Consider the following 24,283-nt stretch of genomic DNA (forward strand, 5'->3'; position numbering starts at 1 on the left):
GTCAAATGTCATCTGTAAGTGTGTTTTTGTTTTTTGTGGGTGTGTATCTTTTTTTTCCTCTAGAGCGACTAGGCTTGAGCGTTCGGATACTGTTCGCTGTGTAAAGTCTTGTCAGCCCAACGACTTCGTCTGCATTCTTGACCCCACACACTCGGTGTCCCACACCTTTATTTCTTTGCCCACGTTCAGAGAATTCACACAGCCAGAGGGTAAGTGTAAGAAAACATCATTAACCAGTTTCATTCAGCTGAACATTTTGAGTGTGCAATTTATGTTTCAACATGACTGACACTTTGCACCTTGGCAGCATCAGGTTTACTCTACTGTGCTTATCCCACATAACCATTTCTAGCCAAGTAAAAAAAATTAAAAATCACATTGTTGTGATTCCTTGTAGTTGTCAGATTCAATATGACTTCCTCTTTCCCCTGAATTAACTATTCCATGATCTCCTTCATTCCATCTAGGCTTGGCTGGTTGAATTGGAGTAACCACGGTAATCATTTTGCAGGCAGTGACAGCTGACAAGCATCTATTGGCCTGAGTGTTGAGAGTGTTTCAGACACACTCACGTTTAGCGTCACGGGGAGTTAAGCGGTTGTCGTTTTTCATAAGGCTTCCAAGTTGTAAAAAGCGAAAGGTTCTGTGGCTGTTCTGGAAAGCCAAAAGTTTTCTGTTGCCGCTTTCCGTTTAGCCCCCTGCCATCAGGAAAAAGATACAGGACTTTGAAAACTAAAACCAACAGAATCAGATTCTTCACCAGAGTTGTAATCTCCATCACCCCCCTCCAAGAACACATACTCTATAACTCATGTATTTTGTATTTCATAGGTCCTCTTGTATATACTTCTACACTGCTATATAATGCTTTACTATTCAATATATTTATACTATTCCTCTTATTCATATGTTTGCTGTGTCATGACTCATAATGCTGTTGTTTGGTAGTGTCAACATAGAAATTCTGTTATATTTGTTTGTACAATGACACGACTCCTCATCTGTATCGTTAAATGTATATGTTTCCATTTCTCAGTTAATTGTCTTCCTCTAGATAAAAGCAAGACCAATGCATGACTTGGCACAGACTTGACAGACTAAACCCTGTGTCACTTTAACGATTTATGCTTATCATGCTTTGTGTTGGTTATTGTTATATTCCAACAGAGATTGTTTTCCTGAGAACAACTGTGCCAGCCTATGGGGTCTACCCCTTAGTCACTTACGAGGTCAACTTTGAAATCCTGGAGGGCAACTTGGAGAATGCCTTTGACATCATCAAGAGAGTAGATAATGGCAAATATGTGGGTGAGTACACAAATCTAACTCTGTATGTTCAGGTATAATTAGACGTTTATAGAAAAAGACAAGGCCCAGAGGTGGAGAGCATCTGCCTCTGACCATGTAGATGGTGGATAGTAAAGAAATAAACACAGATTGCAGGTGGACAGTAATCACACTGATGAGAAGAATATTAAAGAGGGTCTCATTAATTTTTTTGAAAGCATAACTCTTATTATCAGCTAATTATATTTAAACAAGTTCAGATGAACTATGGCCGGGCCCGCGGAACGTCTCCTCGCCAAATAGTATGTACCACGTTCCAGAGAATTCGGTCTGGAAGTTCTCTGAGAGGCTCTTGACATTTTCTCATAGAATATCCTGTCAAATTACAGTCCGATTCAACGAGCATTAATGGAAGAGTAGTCATTTGAAAAATGGGGCCCCCGGGGGCCAGACTGATGCACCTCTCCGTCCGCTACCGTGGAGCGATCACAGCGAGTCGGACTTGATCACTTCTGAACAAATCCAATGTGGTGATTTGGCAACTCCATGTTGTTATGCTACTATTACAAACGGGCTGATTTTTACTGTTTTACTGTCCGTTCTCCTTACGGAAGCGTCGCCATCAGCCTCAGAGTCCAGAGCACCGATCAATCCTGAACAAACCTAACGTGGCGATTTAACAACTTCATGCTGTTTATCTTTCTATTACTTACTTCATCCACGCTGCTGCTGCTGCAGCGCTCTTTCTGACAACATTTCTCTGTGTCGTTGCTATGATGAGGCAGTGTGCCTCATGACCATATGAGTGATCAGAATGATTCAAGGTGAACAAGAATGATTTAATGTTAACAATTTTGTTGTTCCACCTGGGCTAACGAGACAAAGCTCAGTTTTGTGGCAGAAACCAGGAAAAATCCACAATTTAGCCGCGTCATTGTTTAAGTCGCAGGGTTCAAAGCGTGAGAAAAAAGTAGCGGCTTATGACCAGAAATTACGGTGGTGTACACAACAAGAAGAAGAAGAACAACAAAGTGAGTGGCGTTTTGAGTCTGGTAGCCTGGCCTAAAAATAAATTTTAAAAAAATCATGCAATTATCAACTTTAAAAAGTGCCAAACAATGTATGGTTTGCACTGCTTCATAGCAACATCAAAGATGTGCATTTTCACAAAAAGACTGAAACTGGAGGGATACATTTTCCAAATGTGACATTTTATGATGGTATGCTAGTGAATGTGAGCATGACTTAGAAATACGCATTGCACTTTAAGAAATTTTGACAACAGGAAGAGGAGTACGATGGCAGCTGATCCTCCAGCTGGGTTGTTAGCCAAGCCCGACCGACGTAGTCCTTAGAACCAATCATTATCCCGAACATATGGATCTGACTTTCCGACTTTCCTTACCTGCCTTGTCAGAGGCTGTTCACCTTGCTGCGAACGTTAATATAACCTCACTTACAGTATATTGCTTGGTTGCAAGGGAAGGCTGGATGAGAGGGACCAAGGAACAGAGAAACAGTGGGGGGAAGTTCATGCATGGCCACAAACTGTTGATTGGCTGTCCATGCAGCAGATTTTAAAATGAAACAATTTTGTATTAAGCTGAACTGAATTAGGAACTGATACTTATTAAAAGCAGTATTTAAAGTGAGTGAATTTATTTAGCAACAACATGCAGAAATCTTATCAGGGGACTTTAAAGAGTGGATGAAATAGGCCGCTTGCTTCTTAAACGTACAGCAGCACCCAAACTGAAACAGCTCTCGGTCATTTAAACTTTTGTGCATTGGCCTGTAAGCTTTGAAGTATTTTATTTGTACCTTTATAATGCAAACAAAAGGTCCGGAAACATTCTCAGTGGGAAATAAGTGTCAGATATTATGACACAGACTCTTGAAATGTTCTGCAGGTATCATGTCCTTGTCTTGGCAGGGGCTTTTGTCTCCGTTTTGTCGTGCTGTCATCTGGGAGGCTCCGTGAAACAGACAAAAGGCTTTTTCTGTCCCAACAAATATTTGGCATTAGTTTTTACAGTCTTGTGGTTAAACAAAGTACCATTTAATTCACTTCTCCATGGCTGCACTTACCCTTAAAGATCGTAACTTTCCAGAGCAGGTTATGGTGGTTTGAAAGCACAAGAATCAAGTCTATAAATCGCTTGAGTGACTGTAGCTGACAGGCAGTCCATCACATCTACCTGCTGAGCAGGCACCACCATGCAGATGGTGTTGTGCACATGTTTTTAGTCTGTTTGTGAACTGCTGTGAGTTTGTGGGACAGCTGAACTTAGGATTGGCCTCCAAAAGATAAGGGTGCACTCAGTCCAAGCGTGACACATTGTCGGCCTGCCAAGGTGTATTTGTTTGGTTTGTGTGTGCAGAGATGTAGGCAGGGTGAAAGCAAAAGGACAGTTTCTTCTTCACTTTGCTGTTCTGTGATGGGTAACGGGATTGGCTGTGCACATCTGTCTTTGAGAAAAAAAACTGGAGGAAGGCAGAAAATGAGAGAGTGCGGCTGTCACTGGTTACGGCTGGATTGTGGACGCACGCATGTGCTTTACTGTGCACTTGTAGAAACAGATGTGTGGTTATCAAACACACGTAGACTTGGGAGAAAAACATTTATTGAATACTATACAGAAATCACTTTAAAAGCATTAACAATTATCTTATTAAACGTATGATAATGCCAAATTGTTCTACTTAAGTAACGGGTCTTACTTCATGTGTATGTGTACAAAGAGGATTTAGCGGAAATTCCCTGTTATGAATGTTCTCATGATTGAATGAAAGAGTGAGAGAGGTAATATTTGCAGAAGTAATTCAGGGACATTGCTCTATGTGGTCAGATGTATTGTTTCATTTTCCAGCGCTTTGTCTTAGTTTCTTACGAAGTATTTGAGAATTTCAACTAATGGCCACATGAAAGGCCTGTTCGTCAGAAGCTACTTCTCTCCCAAATCCGGTGTAGGCCTAATGGACGGAGCTCTTGCATGTTAGCAGCAGTTACCCATCACGTATCCACAATGAGGCCCTGCGTGCTGGAGACTTTGGTCACTGCCTACACGCTGTGAAGAATGGCTTTCACTGTGCAGTGAAGGTCATCTTGGTTTTATTCAGCAGGCTGTGAAACTAGTGCCTTGCCTTCAGGCACTGACATTGCATAACCATTTGTATAAAGCTTGCTGACGTGTCGCTTAAGGAAGCTTAGTTTCCAGGATCTCCACTGTCTCCAGCAGTGGTAATACAGCTTGGTGAAGAGTAACAGACACAGAGGCTCTAATAATGAAGAAGAGGGATATTCTCTGAGTAACTTAATATTTTTTTCTGGCAACCTTTTATGTTGTTGAACCGGGATTGAGATGAATTAGCAATCCTCAGAGTTCATGAGTGATTCTTGAGAGGTTTGATTGGCTCACTGTCCTCTTCACTCATCTGTGAAGCCACACACACACACACACACACACACACACACACACACACTGCATCTGCATTGTAGCAACCACGAAAAGATACAAAATTATTATCTTCCATCTAACAAGCAACGACTTGATACTTTTCACATTGTTTGGAAATGTGCTATACGACATGATAAAGACACTGATCTGCCTTTTAGCAATTACATGCAAAAGGTACACATTACTTATTTACAGTAACATCAATATCAATGTCTCAGCAACACTTTTTGTTTAGAACTTTTGTGTGGTTTATAGATCTGTTAATGGAATAATACCTTAAATATTGTAATACTACGATGCCAGAATTTGAGGAAATCTCCCCCAATGCCAAATCTCCTCTTTGCCAGATATTGGCAGTTATCTGGCACAGTGATCTTGGTCATAGTACCATGATCATTCACACTAAAAATGACACAAAAATGCATTGATTGTAATACGGGTCATTTTTGACCCACTTATGGAAGAGTGTAGGGTCTAGTCAATCATGCATTTCAGGGTTAAAGGCTTGGAAGAAATGTCTTAGATGGGCATCCCTATTTTTTTGAAAAATTGCGATGAAATGAGCAATCTGGATCTAAGCCAGATGAATCGCAAAAGGGTTAATTGAGAAACCAACCCTACATAATGGTCAAATTTTCTGTAATTGATTTGTATTCAATTATAAGTACAAGGTGATTGTGCTTGGAGACGTAGACACAGCAGGGTTACTTTAGTATTTACAAGGATTCCACTGCTTGAAGTAATCCACACACCCTTGAATGGGAAGCAGTCTGATGTTTGAATGCAGAAAGACCTGCCTTCGTTAGTGTGCTAATGAAATTGCTGTCACTCTGTGAGATTTCTCTCTCTTTGGCTGACAACTCCTAGTACCATAAAATTAAAAAAGTGGATCAACTTACCACTGCTCATTTGATCCAAGACCAACGTTTGTATTGGACCCTAACATACATATCATAGAAAATCTGCCTTCCAACCACATGGTTGATACTGATAACTGCCAGTCCACTAAGCCTTTCTTTATGCCATGGAGGACCTCAAGTATGACAGATGCTAATTCAACATCATAGTGACGTTGACAGTGGTTTTTGAAGAATGGGGGGTGTTAAAGCAGAACTAAGTAACTTTTTCTCCTTAATAAATCCTTCTCGTAGTCCTTGTGAGGGTAATACAAGTGTTTATGGGGTGATTGAGGGGTCTCTCACCCCCCCCTGCTGTCTCTGGCCAGAAAACAGCACTTGCAACTTTCCTGCCTCCGACCCGGTGGCAAGACGTACTGCTTTACGGCAGCCCAATACAAACTAATGGTGCATTCACCTGCAGGCACTGCAATCGCCCGTGATGAGTCGCTTGAACAAAGTGGTGCTTTTTGATCACTTCATCGTTCCAGTGACGTCATTACCAGAGAACGCACCTGCGCGCATGTGTGTGTATGTCTGCGCAGCAGGGTGACAGGGGAGACTACTGGCTGATCACTTCACTTATCATAAACAGCTCCGTTTTTACGGTATACATGATCAACTTACTGAGTTACTAAAGGATGAGTTCACTCAAAATGTAGGCTTATTCAAGATTGACCACTTTCATTTTGCCCCGGTACGTTTAGAAAGCCTCCCGCTGCCCGTCTCACTGTAGTGGGAGGGAAGAACTGCTGCCTCGGGGGTGCAAAGTGTTTACGACAGTGACATAACCAAAAGGGACCTTTAGGGGGAGCGCTAAGCAAAATGTACTTAGTTCAGCTTTAACAAATAGATATAAGTTTGCTGTAAATAACAGGTTAAAGAAGTGTGATGGACAGCCATCGTGTGGGGGGCCCCCCGGTGACCACGGGGCCCTGAGCAGCCGCATATTCCGCGTTAGGGTCGGCTCTGCCTGGGTGTGCCTAGAGGAGGATGCAAAATATGACAAGAAGTAAACATGTGAGGAACAATGACACAAGCTGTAAATTTTAAGAACTATAGTTAAAATGTATCAATTTAAATGTAAGTGGTTCAAAATGTGGCAAGTAAACTTTGCAAGGTTGGAGAGCCAATACTGTAGGTTTGTAAGCTGTTCAAATGTAAAAACTATCCTTGCTGTTTTCTTCATGAGAATTATATTGTCTTCTTTTAAATACTTAGATACAGCATTTCAGTTGCATCTTTTTCTTATGCGTACAGGACCAGCTGAAATGCAAATAATGGGTCAACCATTTGATTAGGTACAATCTTGTTGTAAAAAAGAAAGAAAGAAAATGAAAAAAGTAGTATTTATTTTTGTATTACTGAGTAGCTGCAGACAGCACAGTGTCCTCTCCATGAATTTAAGCCATATTCTTTAGAAACTAAGTCTGAGACGCCACAGCTGCATTCCAGTCATTTTTGAACTGCAGGTGGAAATATGTCTCAGCAGTTCATACACTCCAGAAAATACATTTGCACCGCCACAGGCACAGTGGTGGCAATGAGTGAGGCAGCAGTCAGATGAATAAAAGAAGAGGAAGTGGCCAGTTTGTCTGTGCACAGGTATTCACAAAGCAACCTTCCACAGTGCCTGGAGGAATGTGAGCCTTCTGTGTGAGACATGACGGCTCCTGAGCCAGTGCTAGAACTCGCTGCTCTGGCTTACTGCCATGTTGGTGAGGAGGACAGCCAGGAAGATAAGCTATCACCGAGCTCTTGCAGTTGCTGTCATCAGGATGAATGATGACACATGGGCGGGCGGCCCACCAGAGAGCGCCAAGCCCATGAGGAATCATCGCCTGGAGATTAGGGTAGCTAATCAAAACAGGGTATTCTCCACCAAAAGGACCCCGTAATTCAAGCACACCATGCATCCCTCGGGTGGTCCGTACTGATGAAGAGATAGTGGCAGAAATGTCATACTTACTCAGAAAAACCATGTACACAGTTAAATAGAGACTGGTGTGAACACAGAGTACATGTTACTTGCTATAAAACTGTCTCTATAACTCATCACCGAACACTTATCTTCCCTGTTCAGCTGATCTATCTTATTTATGCAGCTCATTACTCTTTGCTCTCAGACACAATGTTTTTAAAAGAATCAAAACATGGTTCATTTCATTCCCTGTGTAATAAAGTACATTCAAATAAAGCCAAACCAAAGATGTAGGTTTAGGATTAAATCTCACTGCAATGGCATGTCTCATTGGTATAGCTCTTCAGACAAAGGGCATCCTTGTTCAAAAGATCACTACTTATGACTTATTGTTATTGAAGGACTAACTGTTGCTTGTTAATTGATAATATCAAGCTGTTTCTGTTGGCCTTTAGTGGCAGATTTTTGATTTCAGTCATCTAAGTTGTATTTAGGAAGCTGGATATTACACCATCCAGAAAATAGACAATGCCACAGTTCTTGTTTCACTGAATAGTTACCTGAACATTCACCTTAGAATCCAAGGTCAACCAGCATGGTGTACAAATGGAATGTACTTTGTAAACATAATTTAAAAAATTGCAAGTTGTACAGATTCATAAGCATGACTACATCTCAACAGCGAGGATGAGTTTAGTTGTGCTCAGTACCTTTAAGTGAGAAGATGAACATAAATAAAACTTGAGTAAAAAGTTTCTCCTTAACTGTCCTGTGAAACACAAACTAGTTTGTGGCTAGTAGCTGATTTTGTGTCAAATTAAATTCCATGATAAATACATTTCCTAATAACATAACTGACTTCATAAGAGTTATATCCGGCCTGGCAGGAGCACAGAAAATATGCTATTCGCTAATAACTGTTACAATTGTTGCTTTCTGCTTCAACTCACCTGATTGAATTCCGCGGTTTGTTTAAATAACTAGATAATCACATTTCATCTGAATCAGAGGGATTAAAGCAGGAAGACACACAGTATATTTCCACTTCTTATGGTGGTGCTCCCTCTGAAAAGTCTCCAGGACCTCAAGTGTTGATTTGGCAGAGGCCACACTTTCAAAAGTCAGTAAAGTTTTAACCCCAAGTGTGAGACAGACAACATTGCATTCTAATAGCCTCTTTGCGTACTACCTGGGACCTCTCCAGTGGTTTCGTTGCAGAGAGCATGCACAGCACTACAACTAGTGTGTCATTATACAATGCTGTGGTCAGGCCATTGCATACTTCTGATTTGTCTCTGGTGTTAAACCTGCTCATTTTGGATTCTGTCATACACTTCCTTGCAGAGTTTAAGAAACCAGAAAACCCTGAAATTGGACTGTTTACATGTAACCCTTCAGTACTGCAGACCTCATGGCCATGAAAGATGATAAATGCCTGCATGCATTTGCTTCACTTTATTTAATGGATGTGTCTCAGCGACTGAGCCCGCGTTTATTCAAGGCTATTTTCTGCTTGAGGGCCTACTTTACAGTGTGGTGAAGTGTTTTAAAAATGGACCAATTGTACAGCTGTTTGTTTGATGGTGCCTGAAGCCAGTGGGGTCACCTCTGCCCCCTGCGGCAGATACCTCAGTCAGCTGGAAATCTTTCCAGCACTGCAACCAATGCTCCTGCTTGGCCTTGCCAGGCCTCAGATGACATGACCTTGTAACCCTGTCAGAGGTCTGTTGTCTACTGGCAGGTTTTAAACAACTCCCTGGGTTTGTTTACTGTATATGAACCGCAGGTAGTATGGTAACCGATCAGACGCAACCTGTTAATGTGGCTTTTGGCTTTTTGCCACTTGGCTGAAATTAAACATTAAAGCAGAGTATGCGGTTGTGGTTTAACCTCAGGTTCACTGAGAGGGCATTGAGGCCTAGCTGTTAGTGGATGCTTTCCTCTTATTGGGCACACCAATCTGTTTTGAATGGGTGGTGTATGAAAACATAGCCATCATGTTACAATTTCAGAGAGGCTACAAAAAAGATTAAGCATCCTTGTAATATCTGCGTGCAGAATTGGCAATCACGAGTCCAACAATGAGATTATGATCTAACCAGTGACATGCAGTCAGGGTAGGCAAGGTAGGCAGTGCCTACCCAAGGGTGAATTGATATTTTAATTATTTGTTTTAATTAAAATAAAATTATAAATGGTTTATTTTCCCATTTCTGATAGACTACAGTACCTATAAGTTTGAAAGTATCAGCATTTTGTGCTTTTCATAGCCCAAATGACTAAACATCGCTATTTCCTGGTACGGCAAAGACGCTGCACAGTCTCTCTGCTGTAAGGCAGGAGGAGGCCACACCCCCTCCCAAAGGCACATTGCTGCTCTGTCTCTGTTTCCATAGCGTTTTTTATGTTTGCGCATGCGCAGTCATTTTCCCAAGCTGAAAACCATTTAAAGACAGCTCTCTACGCTGCCTTTGGATGTAACCGCGCTATACTAAATGCTATACGCTTGTTCACAATGCATTAGTGAATTGATAGAGCGTGGCTAGCGAGTGGGCGGGATTATAACACTACAGGCAGGATGACAGCGCTAAAGACGATGAAGAAACTTTCTTTTAAGGAAAACGACAGCTTTTAAAATACAGGAAACCAACATCTGAGGTAGTAGACCTTCAGCAAAGGTAAGGTCAGAAAATTATTTGTATTTTCCACAGTGAATGGAACAAAAGGAAGGATTGGTTTTGTGGATGCGCCTCACTTAGGCTGTTCCGAGTTGTTGTTGTCATGTTCTTTGTGTTTCTGTGTTTCCAACACAAACAACAAATGCACTACTGTGTCATGAGATACAGTATATCTTGTTGGGAGAGTATGGAGGCTGCTATTGAATAATTGTTTAAGTTTATTTAATGGTGTTTTACAATGTTGATTTTGTGAGATGGCTAAATGCTTGTTCATGTGGATCTTGTTGGGTTTTTTCTTTCTTATTATGAATTTTATATTTTGATAAGCACATTGAGATGACTTTGTTGTAAATTGCGCTATACAAGTAAACTTGAATTTAATTAAATTAACACTTGCCAGCAGAAAGATATGGAATTGACACTGGTGGTCTCGATTTGCAACACCCTGCCTACCCAACCCTGGTGCTCACGGTGCGTCACTGGATCTAACCTAAAATCTGCGCAAAGCTGGTTGGTTTATCCAGTGTAAAAAACAAAGACTCGGAGTTAAAGTAGTTTAGTCATATGAAATAATATTTAATTTGTTTATATGTTTTCTTTAAGTCTAATTTGTGGTAATTGAACAGATTACTGTTTTATTTACGATAGTGATTTTATTACTACCGATGTAGTCCAAAAGTGCTTTAACAATATCAGCCACATAAACAACTATATGATAAACATGGTTCCTGCAATTGAGTCCCCACTGCCCTTTTTCACAACAAGATATTTCCTGAAAATGGTTTTCATCTTTTCATACTGGATCAGGGTCTTTGTCTCTGATTTCACTTGTATTCTCCATGAGATTAGTATCAGTGATATTTGGTCAGGAGAGGACTAGCCACTATAGCAGGAAAGCAAATGATGACCGAATAACTCTAAGAGTGCATGTGCCTGCAGATGTGTTTGTAAATAAAATGAAAGAATTTGGAGATTTCCTTTTTAAAAGAAAGACTCAGAGGCAGCAACACAGTGTGAATTACCGTGAATTTGCAATTGCTTGCAAATATATATATATATATATATATATATATATATCTATATATATATATATATATATATATATATATATATATATATATATATATATAAAATAAAACATGTATTTTGTGTATGTCATGTCTCATTTTAATTATTGTCAGTCAGTCATAAGACTGCAAAAAAAAAAAAATCTGGACTACTACCTTGTATCAACAGTAATTTTATGGGGGATGTTTTTGTATTATTTGTGTTTGTCTGAATAAATTAAAGCATGTTAAGATTAGGTGTCTTAGAAAGTTAGTGCATCATTAGGGTGTAGTAGGACTCAATTGAATGGTGGTTAAAAAAAAGTTCAGTTATCAGTGTGCCCAGAGCAGAATTTGAAGACTTGTCTCCTATATGCTGGGTGGGAAATTTCATGAAGTTCTCAATCCAGCAGAGCCAGGACAAAGAGAAATGGTCTGAGGCAGAAGGCAGTTTGGTTTACCAGAGCAAAGAAGAAGATGAGGTCAGGACAGGAAGTTGTAACCAGGAAACTAAATTGAGAGAAAGTGCTGCACACTCAGGCAATTTTACTTAAAGTAAAAGTAAAGTTACTGGTGTAAAAATCTACTTAGTAAAAAGTAAAAAGTAGCTCACTTAAAATGTAAATGTTACTTAGTTATTTATTTATTATTTTTTTGGGGGGGAGGGCATTTTGATGATTTCAGACGGCAGATTCTCAAAAAAAAAAAAAAAAAAAACTGTGAATGCAACCATGTCGGAAATAAACTGAATAAATAAATAAATAAAGTTTCCTGCTCTCCTTCTCAATTTAGCTCTCCCGCTTTGCATGCAAGGAGAGCAAATTGTGAAGGAGTGACGTCACGCACAGCTATGTGAGCAACCTCACAAGAATCAACAGAGCAGGCCATAGACATATACTGTACACATTCTATTGGCTGATCCTAACAACAGCTCTAGGGTAGTTCAATAGGACAAATGTAGCAAACTCCCGTTCGTGTGCGGGATTTATTTTACTCTGTAACAAAATCTATTTCAAATGTAGCAAAGTATTGTTACTTGAAACAAAATTTACTGTAAAAGTAAAAGTGAAATTACAGATTTTAGAAAGTACTCAAAAAAGTAGAAGTACACAAAAAAGCTACTCAATTACAGTAACGAGAGTAAATGTAATTTGTTTGTTTCCACCCCTGTGCATGGCCATACTGTATACTGGTGGATTACTAATAATGAGCAGGTGTGATTCAGGTGAATGCAGTGACCTGGAAGGTGAGTGGCTAAAGACAGTGGAAAAGTACTGGGAGCAGAGGACTCTGTGACCAGGAAGACAGAACTGGGACACATTTAGCATTTGCATTTTTCAATTTTTGAGTGAGGTCTTGGGACCCTATTTCAATATCAATCAAGTTAGTCTTTTACCATGACAAAGAAATATTTTTGTTTTTGTAATAATAATAATAATAATAATAATTATTATTATTATTATTATTATTATTATTATTATTATTATAAGCATCTTTCAGGTCACCCAAGGTCACTTTACAGTGCATAGTATAAAACCACAATAAAAAAAAGCTAAAACGGTTAAAGCTAGCAAGATAGTCCATAATTTACTTATAGAATGTCACTTATTTTCACTGCAGGCTTGACAGCGCACTGGTGTTTTTAAGGCCAACAAGGGTTAAAATAAGGATTTTGTTTTATGCACAGGCCAACTAAAATCTGTTTGCAAAAGCAAAGATTAACGTCTAATATCTTCTTATTGGTTGAAGCAAGTATTTATTCTGACCCGAAGGCTTGGCCTTTGTGTTTCTATGGAACAGTTAAAATAACAAAACATAGAGGAAATCCATGGTAGAGGAGGCCTTCTTTCCACACTTTTCCAATCTTGCCTGGATCTCCTTGAATCTGCTGGTTGCCTGCTAATCCACCTCGAAGACTGATGAGAAAGCAAAATAAAGTGACAGATGGAAAAGAGACAGAAGTTCCAGCTCCTGAAGCTCGCCCCTCCCTGCATAGAAAAACGGATTCCTGGAGGAATGCCTCCATCGCTGTATCGCGTGACTGCGACTACTCCGCTCCGTCAAACACATGGGACTCATTTACTCTTGTGAACCACAGTGATGGTGCTACAAACACCAGTCCCTCTTATAAAGAAAGACATGGGAGGATGGGTAATACTGCTCAATGAGAAGTATCCAGGAGAAACAGCGTATTAGTATAGAATGGATCATCACCTGCCATTCAGTGAATGAATAAATGAATGAATGAAAGAAAGAAAGAAAGTTGGGTCAAAGGTGAAAGGGTTGATGGGAGAATAAAGATAAATCATTTAGAGATAAAATCCAGAAAAAATCATTTTTAATCATAATTTCCATCTACAAGGGAAACCAGTGCTTTCTGTTAAAATTCTGACACTTGTTTTAGAGCATCCTGTTCCTGCGTTTCACCCTCAGAAGTTGTGTCTGCTGCTCATGAAGTTTATACTGGACCCTTCCTTTGCAACACTCAACTTGAAAATCAGTGTTTGAAAGGAAAGCTTAGAATATATTATAATATAATATAATAGAATAGATAGCTTTATGGTCATTCACACATACACCCATTTAAAAACATTGATAAAGTGCCAACGATGTCTGAAAAATTATCATTGCACAGGATTAGTGTTAGTTATTGGACTGGGTTTGCAAGAAAAGCTTAAACCTGTATTTAAGTTTTCACTGGTGCTGTTATTAATATTACCACGTGATGCAAAGAAAAGTTAAACACACCCCTAGTTAATATGTTTTAACATGCTAACCATAGTTTTTTTTCACACATATAGTCCGGTGGACTCGGTGCAGTTCAGCCGGTGAATCTGCAACATTGCGGCATTTTAATTTGGTCCGGTCTGCTTTCACACATGCTATTTGCCAAGCACACCAAAACTTTCTGAACAACGTCACGCAGGCAAAATGGTTGGTTGCCTATTGGACAAAATACTTCCCCAGAAATGTAATATTTATGATTCAAAATAACCCATAAACACAGTGAGTGTGGAAATGTTTGTGACGTGTCTGTGTGTGTGTTCGTTCAGAATGGAGGAGCGCTGAGTGTATGTGTGTGTGTGTGCTTGTTGTCATGATGACAGTATGTGCTTGCTGTGTGTCGCTGCCCAGTCAATGACAGTTGCACCGTCACGTCCTATATTTGGTCCCTATGTTTCCCAAAAGAAATCCTAAAACAATCCTCGCAGATACGTCATTAATAATAATTCAAAAGAACCCATAATCACACGATCCCACAACCTGCGCTAATGCGCTACATAAACACAAAGCGAGGAAAATGGGCTGGGATTCAGGTGAAGCAGAGGTGGCTGTGGAAGCGAGGAGTCATCGAAAAACGGCACGGTTTGTTTCTGATGAGTTTCACCTTCATCTCTCCCACCGATCAGCGGAGTTACTTCCATGTGTTCGTCCCATCCTCCCTGGCTCTCCTGGGGCAATCATCCCCACTCCGGTCTCCGGAGTTCACCTGTGTGGCGCAGTGTTTCCCGCCAGCTGCCCGCCTTACCCTGCGCTTCCTTGTTCGCCAATGGGATTACCCTGAGGATGGTGCTTGTAAATGCTCATTCCATAACTAATAAATCATTTGTTTTAAATGACATGACCCAGTCCAAGAACTTAGACTTCTTCATAACTGAAACTTGGCAGAAGAACGTGGAACACGTTCCACTCCTCAAACTCTGTCCAGCGGATTACGCCTTCCTCAGCTCGCCGAGGATGACAGGCCGCGGTGGTGGACTGGCTGCGGTGTTTAAAAGCAACGTTTTGTGTCGGCTGGTGAGCAATGGGTCCTTTTGTTCCTTTGAATTACAAACTATCAAAGTATGTCTTTTTCATTTACCGCCCACCTGGCCCAAATAGCTCATTTCTGAATTAATTTAAGGATCTCCTTTCTTTGTCTAAATTTGTAATTCTTGGTGACTTTAACATTCACATTGATGATGCTGTGGATAGACTGACCTCCAGTTTTTTGAACATCACGGAGAATTTTAATTTGACGCAGCATGTGCGGTGTCCTAAGCATGTCAGAGGACATACTCTGGACTTGGTTTTTACTCTTTGGTATAAAAGCTGATGCTGTTTTTAATGAGCACACCTTTATTTCTGATCATAAATGTGTTTCATTTAACCTTTCTTTTAATGTGGATGTGTTAACGAGTTTTAATAACTCTGCAACTGACTTTTCTAATGCTTTTACTTCTGGCTCGTTTATGCTACCAGATGGTGATGTTGACTGTCAAGTGCAGTTCTTCAATGAACCCTGTCTGTTTATCTTGGATGAAATTGCACCTGTAAAAACTAGGCTGGCAAGTCTTCTTGTCCATGGATGAATGACAGTATTCGCTCTTTAAAACATACATGTTATAAAATGGAGCGACGGTGGAAATTCACCCACTTGAAGGTCATTTATGATTACTTAAAGGAGCTCCTAACTGATTTTAATAATATGGTCAAGGATGCCAGAGCTACATATTTTGCAAATCTAGTCTCAAACAGTCGTCACAATCCGAAAGTCCTATTTGACACAATAAGTAATATTGCACCTTCTGTCCAAATTTCCTCTATTAATGAGTGCAATGATTTCCTTTAATTTTTTATTGGGAAAATTTCAAATATTATTCCCTCATTTTGTCCTCCACTATATTGTCCTTCTCTGCCACCAATTTTGGAGAACTTTTCCACGATCTCTTTAAATGAACTGGAAAAAATAATAGGTGGCAAGAAAACATCTTTCTGTTCCCTTGACATCATACCCACTCCTCTGCTTAAAAATGTTACCGACTCAACTGGTTCATATCTACTCGCTATAATCAATAACTCATTAATATCTGCCTTTTTCTGTCCTTTTTTAAACATGCTGCTGTTAAACCGCTTCAAAACAAAAAACAAAAAACAAATCCTGATCCCTCTCTTCCTGAGAACTAAATGTTTTTAATTTCTAAGGTCCTAGATAAAGTGGTTGTTTACCAGCTTACATCTATCTCTGATTAGGACAACATTTAAGATACATTTCAGTCTGGTTTCCGCCAGCGTTGTTCACCAGAAACTGCCCTTCTTAGAGTCAATAATGATCACCTAATGCAGGCGGACGCTGGAGAATGCTCTGTCCTGGTGCTTCTGGATCTCAGTGCTGCTTTCGACACTGTGAAGCATAGTGTGCTGATTGAGAGACTCCAGCAGTGGGTGGATGTCTCTGGAACAGCCCTAGACTGGTTCTCTTCTTATTCATCAGACAGATCATTTTCAGTTACTGTTGGTAAACATGCTTCATTTGTAGAAACCCTATTTTGTGGTGTTCCCCAATGATCTGTTTTGGGAACTCTGTTGTTCTTGTTGAATCTGCTCCCTCTGGGTCATCTTATAAGATCTTGACTGTGTAAAATTCATAAAAGCTTGGGTGTCAAGTAATTTTCTCCAGTTGAACACTGATAAGACAGATGATCTTATTTCTGCTCCTGAGTATGTTGTTCCTGGGGTAAATACATTTATTTCCTCTACTGTTAAACCTGCCCTGTGTAATCTGAGGGTCCATATTGGTCAGGCTCTGAGTCTAGACCAGCATGTATATAGTTTGGTCCGCTCATCCTTTTATCACCTACGGAATATAGCAAAACCCAGATCTGTTGTATCCAGAGCCGAGCTGGAGATGATTGTCCATGCCTACAAGTGGTCCAGAATGCTGCTGACAAACTGTTGATTATTATTGTGTTTAGAGCCTTGCATGGTCAAGCTCCAGCTTATGTCACTGAGCTGCTGAAGCCTTATAATATCAGCAGGTCCCTGAGGTCCTCTGACCAGGGTCTGCTGGTTTGCAGTACATCCAACCGGCCTCACAACCGCAGACCACATGTAACCACATCAGCCCAGGACCTTCACATCCAGCATGTTCACCTCCATGATCGTCTGAGACCAGTCACCCGGACAGCTTCTGCAACAATTGGTTTGCATAACCAAATAATTTCTGCAAAAACTGTCAGAAGCTGTCTCAGGGAAGCTCATCTGCATGCTCGTCGTCCTCATCGGGGTCTCGACTGACTGCAGTTTGTTGTCGTAACCAACTTGAGTGAGCAAATGTGCTCACATTCGATGGCATCTGGCATGTTGGAGAGAGGTTCTCTTCACGGATGAATCCCAGTTTTCACTGTTCAGGGCAGATGGCAGACAGCGTGTGTGGCATCGTGTGGGTGAGAGCTTTGCTGATGTCATCGTTGTGGATGGAGTGGCCCATGGTGGCGGTGGGGTTATGGTATCAGTAGGCTTATGTTATGGACAACGAACACAGGTGCATTTTACTGATGGCATTTTGAATGCACAGAGATAATTTGACCAGATCCTGAGGCCCATTATTGTGCCATTCATCCGCGACCATCACCTCATGTAGCAGCATGATAATGCACTGCCCCATGTTGCAAGGATCTGTACACTATTTCTAGAAGCTGAAAACATCCCAGTTCTTGAATGGCCAGCATACTCACCGGACATGTCACCCATTGAGCATGTTTGGGATGCTCTGGATTGGCGTATATGACAGCGTGTTCCAGTTCCTACCAATATTCAGCAACTTGGTACTGCCATTGAAGAGAAGAGAATCAACAACCTGATCAACTCTATGTGGAGAAGATGTGTTGCACTGCGTGAGGTAAATGGTGGTCACACCAGATACTGAGTGGTTTTCTGACCTCCCCCAGACCTCCCCCCCAATAAAGCAAAACTGCACATTTCAGAGTGACTTTTTATTGTGACCACCCTGAGGCATACCTGTGCAATAATCATGCTTTCTAATCAGCATCTTGATATGCCACACCTGTAAAATGGGATGGACTATCTCCCATAGGAGAAGTGATCATTAACACAGATTTAGACACATTTGTGAACAATATTTGAGAGAAATAGGTATTTTGTATATATTGAAAATGTTGTAGATCATTGAGTTCAGCTTATTAAAAATGGGAATAAAAACTGTTGTGTTTATATTTTTGTTCAAGTGTATGTTGGTGGTCTAAATTTTTGTCAAAATGATGTAAAGGTCGTAATAGGTTATAGTTTGATAAAACTTAGTTGAGGGTGTGATGTGATGCCTTTTCCTTCCTTCCTCAGGTGTTGTTCGCCAAGTGAAGCCCCTGATTGGACCGGTGGCAACAGTCCTTAAACTATCCATGCGCAACTTGACAGCTCAAGGTGACTCCAGCCAGAACATCATCAATGTCCATGTCTTTGTCTCAGAGTTCTGGTTCTGATAGGCCGAAGCAAGACTTGTACCACACGTATTAAAAATCCCACTGTACAAATGCATTATTCAGTGTCAAGGTCCTAATGGTATGATTTATTTCTCTGACTGTTTGAGATAAAAGGATTTGGAGGAGAACCTAATACTTTGTTTTGACAAAAAGTTCAGAGAAATTCTATCAAATGAAAAATCTCAGTCGAGACTCATTTTTTATAAAAAATGCATGCATATACTGTAGAAAGGTTATTAAAGGATATGATGGTTAAGCCCTACAGTATGCTTTGGATTGCTTCTAAGCCTCTGTATAACAACATCTTGTCGTTTTTCTAAGAATGCTTTGAATGATTTATATTTTCTACTGAATAAACATTATTTTAGTTACAGGGCTGGGTTGTGCTTCTTCCAAGTACATCTTGACTAGTAACATGTGAAGTTTTTAAATATAATTATTTTCCAAACCACAAAGTCAAAGTTGCCCTTATGGCTGTTAAATCAGCTGTTTTCTCCAGTGGTGGTAAATGCAGTTGATTTTATGGATCCAATACTGAGTCACTCACTAACACTAAATACATAATCCTCTCCACCCCTAAATCTTCCAGACTAGCCCACATGGCTATGAATTGTCAAAGATTTGCATTTCTTTGTTGTTGTTGATAACAAGTAAAAAAAAGTTTAAGAACAATAAACATTAGCTTGAAAACATATGAAAATGGAAATAATCAAAACTTATCAAGAATGTATGCAAAGTAGATAGTTGGAGTAGGTACAGTATTATAGCCATAGGTGGGTCTGCTAACACAAGTCAGTAAGCCTGGAGGAATCAACCTGTTTTGTTTTCGATGATTCCAGGAAGTTTGCTTGTCGAAAACGAGTTTGCCAACTTGCCCTGTGTACTTAGCAGCAGCATGTAAAAAAACTGATAATATCTGGTAAAATAGATTTTTTAAACCCTTAATCACTACAAAGATTAGGTCAGACCACAATCATTAACATTTTTCTGCTTACATAGAAGAAATGTCTTTATTTTTCCTTTAAAGTTGGAACTTATACCTAAGGAGTCTGAACGTCGCCATCTTGAATGACATGCAAAAGACTCTGGCTTGATGACTTAAGGCTCAAACAAACTGTCCGCGCGGAGCACGCAGAGCCAATTAAATGCAAAGCTCAGATTTTACGATCACATGGACTTTTCCGCGTAGTTGATGTTATATAACACTGCTCGGCATTGTATCGACCCACATTAAATGCACCACCAATCTGCAATTCACCCTCCTGGTAAAACAGAGCAGGAGAGATGATCAAAAGCTTAAGGTACGTTCACGCCGAACGCGATTGTAGAGACTGCAGTCACTTCAATCGCTTGAACATAGTGGTGCTTTTTGGTCATTCCATCACTTCATCGCTCCAGTGACGTGACGACCAGGGAACTGGGTATGTGTGTGTGCGTGCGCGCAGAGTCGGAGACAGAGGAGAGAGAGGGCTGATCATTTCTTCTCCGGCCGTATGTTTACAGTACTTATCATTAACAGCGCCGCTTTTATGGTTTCATTGATCAACTTACGGAGTTACTAAAGGATGTAGGCTTATTCAAGAAGTTATCTGCTTTAATTTTGGCCCGGTAAGTTGAGGAAGCCTCCCACTGAAACTGTTTCACTGTTGCGGGAGGGAGGGGCTGCTGCCTCGGCTCTACAGACAGTGAAGGATGGGGGAGTTGTCAGAGGAGAGACTGGCAGATGAGCTACAACAGTAGCGACACCTTTAAAACATGTCCCAGGTGTACAAGGACTACAGGGAAGCGCTAAAAATCATGGGACATGTAGGATTTTAATGGAAACACGTGGCAGTGCGCCAAAGTATATCAGCTCTGAGGAGAGCTTACTGTACAGCCTGCCCGAGTTTGAGCCTTTACTGGTTGTAGAATCTTTGCCTTTAAAGTAAAAAACAAGTTTGAATGAACTAGGCCCACGTCTCTGCGCCAAATATCATGCACCACGTTCCCAAGAATTCAGTCAAATGACTCGCTTCCACCGAGTAAAAAAAGTTCTCCGAGAAGCTTTTGACATCCGCTCTTAGAATATTCATGTCAAATTACAGCCCGATTCAAAGATCATTAATGGAGGAGTAGCCATTGAAAAATAGGGTCCCATGTACCATGGGGGCACTAGGGCCCCCATGGTACATGGTACATGTGTGTCAATAATTCGGTACCACCAACTGTGGCAATATTTGAGCTCCCAGCTTCTATGCGTACACATCCATAGAATATACTTACAAAGTTTGTGGCGTTTCGAGTCCGGTAGCCCGGCCTAAAAAAGATGTAAAACATTATAATTGTTGCTCAAGAGTTAGTTTGGAGCTCCACTGCAAACACTCTCTGTATCGCATTGTCTGTAACATTTCGAGCATTACATTGTGAGCGTGACAGTTCACCAAGACAAATTCCTCCTGTGTATTCAATACATTACTTGGTCAATAAAGTTGATTCTGATTCTGTGATGTTCATTACTTGTCTTTGTGTGATTTTAACAGTGTCAGCTGCATCCAGCACATAACTACACAAACTGATGGATTCTCCCTTTAGTTCACTCTTAAACATCCTTCTAACATCCTATATTAATGCAATTTACATCATTTCATTTATCAAGGAACTACAACTAATCCCCCATTGACTTTTAAAGAATGGATAATGAACTATGATCACCATAAAGTGGTTGCTATTAGCACTTGTCAGGCCAGCCAGAACTTCAAAGATAATGGAAGTGGATGAGTGGGTGGGAGTGCATACATCACATCTGTTATGATGGAGTTTGAGGCTCTACTGAAAAGCAATGTCTCTTCAGAGGAAAAAGAGGCCAGTGGGTCAACCTTATGGTCAACATGAAAACAGGGCAGTAATGGAGTGTGCATGCTTCTCTTTGCTCCGAAGGAATGGTTTTCCCAATCAGTGGCTGATATCATTGATGCTGATTATAGCTTCATGATGACAAAAGTCTTCCACCACATCTCATCGTGAGAAATAGTTTTTGAGTTGCGCAAGTTGATTGTTACAATATGCGGTAGCTCTAACAGAGATTACTAACACATTCTGTACTGACATGATGAAGTTATAGTATGAATTAATTTAGTATTTCATAGCATTTATTTTATGCATTTAATAAAGGTGGTACAATATATCTTGCAACAAGATATCACACAATATCTTGGGTCAGGATGAAAAACCACACAATCTGCTATAGTTTGTTTTTATTTTTTTTTATATTCCTATTGAGTTGAAAAGATCATGTCCAAAGTAAGTATGTTCCAGTGGTGACTGGTGCAGTTTTCCCCAGAGGGGGCTACAACTCCAAAAAAGACATACCAAAAACAGGGTTTGTGTAGCTTTGAACAAATAAATAAGGAAAAATGCAGTCACAGAACTGCTTTCAAACCCACCAAATGTATTTCCACAAAACCCATAAACAAGAACAAATGTAGTATATACAATGGAGAGATTATACTTTTTTAAATTTAATTTGTTTTTATTTTAATTTTGTTTTTCAGATTTAGAAAAAATGTAAAAGTTAGTTAGTTTAATTTAATAAATGGGGGGGAGTGGTAAATGAACATACATAATTTAAGACCTGACAAAATATAATGTAAGACCTAGTTTAATAAATATAATATATAATATAACATTTTCAAGATCTCAAATCATCTACTTTAGTTTGTTCATGTGTCTTTGCCTTTTCTGAAAAGTGCCTTAAATGGTTCATATCTGTCTTTATCCATGTTGGGTCTGATCCTGACTTTTGAAAAAGGAGGCAGGGAAGTTATTGAATTTCTCTTTCTCCATTTTGCTTCTCTTTCTATTGGCTCCTGTTGAGTAAATGACCACGCCCCAAGACAGTCAATCGGCTTGTAATGAAGAGGAGTTACTGCGCACGTACTGAAACACGTCCCTAATCAGACACTGATGAATGAAACAACTTTACTCATAATTTATTCTGATTATCTAAATACAGATATAAATTTGTTTCATAGTTAATTTTTATTATTATTTTTGTGTCTTACTCAAACTAATGTGGTGAGAGGTGGGGCAGCGCCCTAGCACCCTCTATTGGCCAGCCGCCACTGTAATGTTCAGAGTAAAAGTTAAAAAAAAAACATTACAATTGCAATTTTTTTTGTCTTTTTTCCTTTCAAATGTACTGTCGTATTGTCGTATTGTTATTATTGTAACGCAAACTCACTGCATCATCCCACCCCTAGCGTTTAGTGTTCACTTAGCATTTTATGTCAGAGGCGTAACTGAGGTTCAGCTGTGACGTAATAGTAAGAAATATTTGCTCAAAACATCTCTCGTTTAACATCTGTGTCCGATGTGTTTCAGGCTTGTCAGATCGATGTAAGAACACAGTGACACCTAAATTATACCTAATATATAATATAACTAAATTCAGAAACCAAGGATTAACTGTACTTCCTAGCCACATCTGAAAACAGCTGCATTCCTTTCACAGCTGCTTGTATAAACGTGAGCCTTTAGGATAATTCAGTTGTTAAGCTTACAATGAAATTAATGCTAATTTACTGTCTTCATTTGATACTTTTCTTAGAATGTATTGTATTCAATTTCTTGTGTTAGTCAGAGTAAAAACAGCAGCACCCTATGAAGAACACTCAGAGAACAATGCAGGATTCTCTTTTCTTTATACAGTATGTTCAAGGAAACCTAGACTCATCCAAACTGTATTTTATTTCCTTAGATGGTAAATACACTTTAAAGTTAAAAAATAAATAAAAAGTAAAAAAAAAAATCTTGTGTCAGAGTAGACTTCAATATTAGGAACACCTTTTTTGTGTTTCATTTGTATTCCATGCATGATGCCACAATGCCCACATATTTGGTTGGATATTTATGCCAAAACACACACAGAAAGCCATTAGGATGCACACAGCTGAATTTGAACAACAATGCATACAGTGAGACAGTGTGGGATGACATCCAGGAAAGGCCTGGCTGGCTCTGAGGCTCAGCAGAGAGAGAGAGGCCGGGGCAGTGGTCCCTCAGAGCGTTACTAAACCACACACATGTGGGGACAAATGAGTAAACGTCTTCTGCCAGACTCTTTACTTGAAGCCAGGAAGGAGCAGCTTACACTGTAGGCTCACAATGTGACTAAACCGAGTGGGTTTGATGAGTCGACGTAATGGCAGGGCAGCAATGTGTCTGCACGCTGTGGCACGGCGATGGTCAGGCCTCTCCGTCGAGTGGTCGCGGTGGTGTCTGGGCCTGAGCAGATGGAGCACTGAGCTGATGGCTGTCTGGCCTGGAGGCCGGTGATGTCGACTGACTCCAGACAGAGACCAGAGGACCTCCGGAGGCACGTGCTCGGCTGACTCCTGCACTCACCCACTCCCTCTTTTTCCTGGCGTCCTGCACTAGCTCCCACCGCAACACATGTTATAGGATATAAGAGAGTTCTTTTAATACATTTGGGGGTATTTTTTTTCCTGGGCTTTACAAACCACGGTTCCTCATAGCCATAAACACAAAAATGTGTGTTTTTGATGATGTATTACCATTTTACGTCAATTGTTTTGCTCCTCTCCTTTGTATTCGTTTTTTTTCTTTTTTTTGGATTTCATTTCAAAAGATGATAAAGCACCTAACATCCTATTTCTGTCCATTTTTAAACGTACATCAAACATTATCTGTAATATGATATGTACGATAGATGATAATACAATAAATCATTAAGAACTAAT

At 40.1% G+C, this 24,283-nt stretch overlaps 1 protein-coding gene across 1 annotated transcript in view; it reads left to right on the forward strand.

Annotated features, from left to right (window-relative positions):
- The window catches only part of fbln1 (fibulin 1), a 54,916-nt gene extending 35,998 nt beyond the window's left edge, over positions 1-18,918 (forward strand). The window contains exons 16-18 of the mRNA XM_028451003.1: positions 64-209; positions 1,168-1,308; positions 18,406-18,918. Of these exons, the coding sequence (XP_028306804.1) occupies positions 64-209; positions 1,168-1,308; positions 18,406-18,545 (427 nt within the window). The 3' untranslated portion in view covers positions 18,546-18,918. The remainder of the gene's footprint in view (positions 1-63; positions 210-1,167; positions 1,309-18,405) is intronic.
- The last annotated feature ends 5,365 nt before the right edge of the window (positions 18,919-24,283 follow it).

Source organism: Gouania willdenowi, chromosome 6, assembly GCF_900634775.1.
Source record: "Gouania willdenowi chromosome 6, fGouWil2.1, whole genome shotgun sequence".
NCBI classification, from domain to species: Eukaryota; Metazoa; Chordata; class Actinopteri; order Blenniiformes; family Gobiesocidae; genus Gouania; species Gouania willdenowi.